Source organism: Sinocyclocheilus rhinocerous, unplaced genomic scaffold (assembly GCF_001515625.1).
Source record: "Sinocyclocheilus rhinocerous isolate Xijiao unplaced genomic scaffold, SAMN03320098_v1.1 scaffold1239, whole genome shotgun sequence".
Lineage (NCBI taxonomy): Eukaryota > Metazoa > Chordata > Actinopteri > Cypriniformes > Cyprinidae > Sinocyclocheilus > Sinocyclocheilus rhinocerous.
Genome location: NW_015664197.1, coordinates 53,968 through 60,156, shown reverse-complemented (window position 1 = coordinate 60,156; position 6,189 = coordinate 53,968). Strand labels below are relative to the sequence as shown.

General features: G+C 38.0%; 1 protein-coding gene across 1 annotated transcript in view; it reads left to right on the top strand.

Annotated features, from left to right (window-relative positions):
* The window catches only part of LOC107729909 (uncharacterized), a 35,327-nt gene that overhangs the window by 20,334 nt on the left and 8,804 nt on the right, over positions 1 to 6,189 (top strand). Inside the window, exons 3-4 of the mRNA XM_016540645.1 lie at positions 2,660 to 2,995; positions 3,804 to 4,112. Of these exons, the coding sequence (XP_016396131.1) occupies positions 2,660 to 2,995; positions 3,804 to 4,112 (645 nt within the window). The remainder of the gene's footprint in view (positions 1 to 2,659; positions 2,996 to 3,803; positions 4,113 to 6,189) is intronic.

Below are 6,189 nucleotides of genomic sequence, written 5' to 3'. Positions count from 1 at the left end.
GTTGTTTGAACATAAATGTGTGTTGGAAGTGTGTGTACACATCCATCCTATAATTATAAAAATCCACCCAGTGTTTTTTTTTTTTTTTTAATCCCTATTTTAAAATCCCCTTTCTCAAATCAGGCTGTTCTGAGACTCCTGTCAGAATGACGTAGTTCTGTACAGGCCCCTCCCACGATAGTTGATTGACAAGGCCGTCTTACCTTCGACCCGCCCTGAGTGAGCTTGTCAGTCTTTGTGTCGACTCCGGTGCAGGGGAAGACAAGATGTCTCCTAAGCGATTGAGGTGTTTTGTTGTTGGATGTAATAATGAATATAGCAGTCGTCATTTACTCCCAACATCTGAGCCGCTGAAGACGCAGAGGATTAACGTTACTTTCGCTTTGAAGTGAATGCGCCGATCCCCGATCTGCCTAAATGAGTCTATGTTTGTGTAACCCTGGGTTAAGTTATTATTAATATTAGCATTTATTTACATTTATTTATTTACTTAATTTTTCCCCGTGTGACAGAAGTGTTTCTATATTTTTTATATCTAAAAAATGTACCTGTTCAGAAATGTCTGTGTCAAGAAGTTGTGTTTGATTTAATGTTATTGGTTGAAAAGTGACTTAATCCCGCCTAATGTCAAGTAGGGCAACTGTGATTGGCCACCGAGGATGTCAGTCGGGGGTGTGGGGGAGGAGTGAAAAAAAGAAGTGCGTAGATGATGTTGTCGGTATGATAACAGAAAATGCATGACTTCATTTTGTGATAAACATAGTCAGAACTGTATCGTTTAAGTGTTAACTAGCATATTATTCTATTGTGAAGTCAACACGACGTCACAAAGAAGTCAACGCGACGCGATTCGGAAGAAATGCGGGTTTTATGCTTGATCGACATTACAGTAAACGGGACTAACGTGAATCGCTGGTGAGAAACTTAAATCAAGTTTATCATTTAAATCAGCGACTGTAAGAGAGCTAGAGGTGATCAGAGTGATTGCCACAGACTGTTGTTGCATCGACTGTGAAGTGCATTGAGGAAATCCAGATAGCGCTCCTAATCGCCGAGTGGTTAGGGGTTCCTCTGGCATCGCGGGAGTGTCACGGAGTTTGCCGACCGATCACCGCCTCACGTGGACTGATCTGACGGGTGACGGGATCCTTGAACTCTTTCAAGTTCATTCAGGTGCATTTTGTTTGTTTTATTTGTGCTCTTCGAGAGCGAAGCGGCCATTTTAGGTTTCACTTGGCCTCAACGCACACCAGCGACGTTTCAGGCCTGCTACGGGTGTGTGTGTGTAAGTGAGTGAGTGAGTGTGGTGGGCCCACATTAAGCTGTTTTTCTAATTTTGAATCATATAGTGGTTCAATACTCTGACTCATTGAAAGTATGTCAGTAAAGGGTTACATTGGTATTTCTAACTAAAGCTAAAGTTTGTTTACTTACTGTATTTATATTTTAAGTTTCCCAAAGGACACTGATATATTGGTTTACACTGATTGGTGATAAATTTATACTTCTGAAGGGAAAGAACTGAGGTTTAATTTAGAAGAGTGATTCAGTGAAAAACTCTTATTTTGATATTTGTGTAAAAGTTTAACCCTTGAAGTGTGTTGTTGTCCAACAGGGGAAAAAAGTCAAAGCAAGCACTGTATTTGAAGATAAAAGCTTATTTTTAAGTTGAGAGAACAGATTTTGATTCATCTTTGATTCCTTTTGTCTATTTTCTTTTAAATAAATTCATTGTATATTTCTGCTACATAGCGTGTCATTTTAAAAAGAACTGATACGTAGATATATTTTTGGAAAGCAATTTACAGAGGTCAGCGTTGCACTTTGTAAGAAGTAGTATAAAAAAGCAGGGTCACATTTTGATTTTAAGTAAAATCACGTCGAGAGACACAATTAAACGAATCTGGGTTCTAGCGTCAACAATTCCAAAGTGTAGATACACCTAGGACTGAAGGGGGCGCTACATTTGCGCAAATCATTCGTGATCGAGCTTCACCTATAGAAGAAGTGAGTATAAGGGTTTTTTTATGAATCTTTGCAAATCCCAGTCTGCTCGTCACCGCAAGGAAGAGAGGGGCGGGGTCAGCAGAGCTCATTAGCATTTAAAGCAACATGGACTAGAACAGAGCTGATTTTGACAGGTTTAAAAAGGTGTTTTTTACACTACCATTGAGAAATTTTAACCAAAGTATGTTATAGACTTTTAATTAAGACCCTAAAGAATCATATCAGCTTGTGCAAAATGGGCATCCGATGACCCCTTTAAGCAATAGTTTCTAGGTTGTACATTATGATAGTTAGTATACCTATTCACTATATTTCAGTTCAGTTTATAAGCTTGTTACATCTAAATTTTTCAATGGAATGTTTGTGAATTTAATTTTGATAATTGTGGCAACAGTCTGTTAACATTGGGAAAGTATTAGTTTAACAAACAGTGTTGTTGGCACATTTAAATATTTTACAGTTTAGCAATTACAGTATAGCAATTGTATATGCCTCACTGTCTAGTTAAAAAACATTGAATACATTAAATGTATACTGTAGAGAGTTGCATGATGTTTATTATGCAAGACTCAATGATCTCTGTTAAATCTGTTTAGTGACAGTGTTTTAAAAGTGATGACTGACAGAGAAACTGTTTGTGTTTGTTCTCCAGTTGTGCCTGTAGGTGAAGTGAAGTCAGTGTCAGTGCTGGAGGGAGATTCTGTCACTCTCAACAGTAATATTAATGAAATACAGAGATATGATGTGATACGATGGAGGTTTGAACATCAAAACCATCCTGTAGCTGAAATCAATAGAAAGGCTGGAATCTTCAACACATATGATGGTGCTGATAGGAGATTCAGAGACAGACTACAGCTGGACTGTTTTACTGGATCTCTGACCATCAGGAACATTGGAACCAGACACTCTGGACTTTATGAAGTTGACATCAGCAGTACCGACATCAAACACACCATACACAAGTCATTCAATGTGACTGTCAGCGGTGAGTCCATCAATGTAATAAGGAATTTAATTAGATAAGCACTGTGTGAAGAGTTTAGATGGAAATAAACATGTATGCATTAAATTAACTGTTCAAGTCTAAGAAACTATCTTTGTGGTGTTGTTAGTTAAGTAAAAATTTAGTAAAGTTTAGTAAAAAAAAAGAAAAAAAGATTTTGATTTCAAAATGAGCTACTAATATTATTAAGGACAATTGTCACACTCACCATATGATTTTATGATGTAGTGACACTACAGCTGAACATGAAACATTAAAGGTGGTTTGGCGCTTTCTACTGCTGTCTGTCACTGTAGATGCTTCTCATGCTACTCACATTTCTAATGGACGTTCCTGGATTCAACACTAATGATTTTTTATTTTTTTTTACATGTTGTTAGTGGATCATGGTGGTTTTATAGTTTGTGCTGATGTAGAAAGTGTTCTGTTCAGTGTCTGTATGACAGATGCTTAATTTCCCTGTTCATTATTCACTGTTGCGTTCAGTTTCATAATGAGCTCAAATGTTCACCTGAATTTGATCAGTTGATCTGATGCACACATTTCTTTTCTTCTCTTTGTCAATCCTTTGAAGGACATGTTGTGTTAGACTGGAAATGTGCCCTTTGTGACCAGTAAAGTGTTGCTGTAAATTTTTACTTTAATTAAAACAACTGAGAGTTAAATGAGCTTTAATAGACTTCCTGAGATTTGTCAAGTGAGAAGTGTTAAAAATCTTTCTGTATGTATTTAATTCATGTCTGAGTAGCTTTTCCTTACTCACTACTTTGCGTGTTTGTTGTTGTGACAGATGCAGTGAAGTCACTGTCAGTGAAAGAGAGAGAATATGTTACTCTACAGGCTGTAACTGAAATACAGAGCAATGATCATATACTGTGGCTGTTTGGAGACACTGTCCTAGCTGAAATCCATAAAGCAGACCAGCGATTCTCCACATCTGATGGTCCTGATGAGAGATTCAGAGGCAGACTGAAGCTGAACAATCAGACTGGATCTCTGATCATCACAAACACCAGAACCACAGACTCTGGACTTTATGAACTGAAGATCAGCAGCAGCAGATACACCATAAACAGGAGATTCATTGTTACTGTCACTGGTGAGTAGATCAAATCTGTCATTGTAAAATTGATCTGATTTAAATCACAGCTCTAAGAACAATTCTAAAGTTACTCTTCATTTGAATAGTTAAACATAACATTTGTATCAAACTATTTTAGTTTCTTGGTGTCTCAGAGAGGTTTGGTGAAAAATACTGCAAAAAAATCCATCCATTTATGATCCAAACTGCTTACCTCTAGTGGGGATGCTGGAATCTATCAAAGCTTAATGACGTTTGAGCACCTATTAGATGAGGTTAACGGTGGCTGATCAGAAAGAAACTCACAGGTCCTGTTTGACTCACGGTCCTAAAGGTCTGCGAGAAATTTAAAAGTAGACACTTAAAAATATGGGCATAATCCAGTGTACACAAAAGCCTATGGGGCAGTCGTGGCCTAATGGTTAGAGAGTCGGACTTGTAACCCGAAGGTTGCAGGTTTGAGTCTCAGGTCTGGCAGGGATTGTAGGTGGGGGGAGTGAATAACCAGCGCTCTCTCCACCCTCAATACCACGACTGAGGTGAGACCCTTGAGCAAGGCACCGAATCCCCAACTGCTCCCTGGGTGTGTGTTCATGGTGTGTGTGTCCACTGCTGTGTGTGTGCACTTGGATGGGTTAAATGCAGAGCACAAATTCTGAGTATGTGTCGTGTGGCCAAGGCAAATACTTGGCCACACATCACATCCTGTCCTTTTCCTATAAATCTTATAGAAAACTCAAAACAAAATAAGGTAAGAAAATTAGTCATATGACTCTAAACAAGCATGTTAAATTTTATGGAGATCTGGCAAAAGTTGGCGTTATAACAGTTAGAAAGGTTAAAAATACTGTATTTCTATGCTAAAGTCCCTGAAATTGCAATAATAACCACTAGATGATCACTCATTGGCTCAATCAACTCACGAATATAGTACTTTTCAGATCCAGATCAGATTTTTTCTTTTGGATTTACATTTAGATGTTATAAGTTCACTATTATTATATTTAAAATCACATTTAGTCAAAGTTTACCATTTCATTTAAATTGAGGTATCAGTTTTGACAGTTATGCCACATCATGATTGCAGTGAAACCTGAAAATGGTCTTATAAAAAGGCTTATTTCAAATATCTACATTTACAACAAAATGTGTGTGCATGTGTGTGGAAGTATGCTTAGTGTCAATAAGGGTGTATTTATATGTTGTCAGTGACAGAGTACAAGCATGTGTGTCTAACATAACTCTGTATTTTCAGCTTCAGAACCTTATCAGAATATTATTATAAGGATACAACAAGCACTGTAACATGATTTATATGCAGAGGGACATTCTTAATAAATCATACTATGTACAGACAAGCAGATGTGTCACACGTTAAGCGTTTTCCTTATAACGTTTTCTATGGAAGGATTAATTAAATGAGTTGCGTTCTAATTCTGGGCTCATCTGCTTGTCTGTACAGTGATTTTGCCAAGTCAGGCATGTTCCTGAATCAACATCTTTTGTTGTTCCTGGAACAACATTAATGTCCAACAACATTCCTTCAAAAACAGCCAGAAACCTTGGAGTTATGATTGATGATCAGCTGACTTTCTCAGACCACATTGCTAAAACTAAAATCCTGCAGATGTGCTTTATTCAGCATCAAGAAGATCAGGCCCTTTCTTTCGGAACATGCTTCACAACTCCTTGTTCAAGTTCTTGTTCTGTCCAGGCTGTTGCAATGCTCTCTTGGCAGGTCTTCCAGCCAGCTCTATCAAACCTTTACAATTAATCCAGAACGCGGCAGCAAGATAAATTTTTAATGAGCCAAAAAGAATGCACGTCACACCTCTGTTTATCAATTTGCACTGGCTACCAATAGCTGCTCGCATAAAATTCAAGGCATTAATGTTTGCCTACAAAACCACCGCTCTGCTCCCCCTAAATTCATTACTTCAGACTTATGTGCCCTAGAAGCTTGCATTCTGCAAGTGAAAGGCGCATTATTGTGCCATCGCAAAGAGGCACAAAATCACTTTCACAGACTTTTAAATTAAATATTCCCTCCTGGTGGAATGACCTGCCCAAATCAATCCCAGCAGCTGAGTCCTTA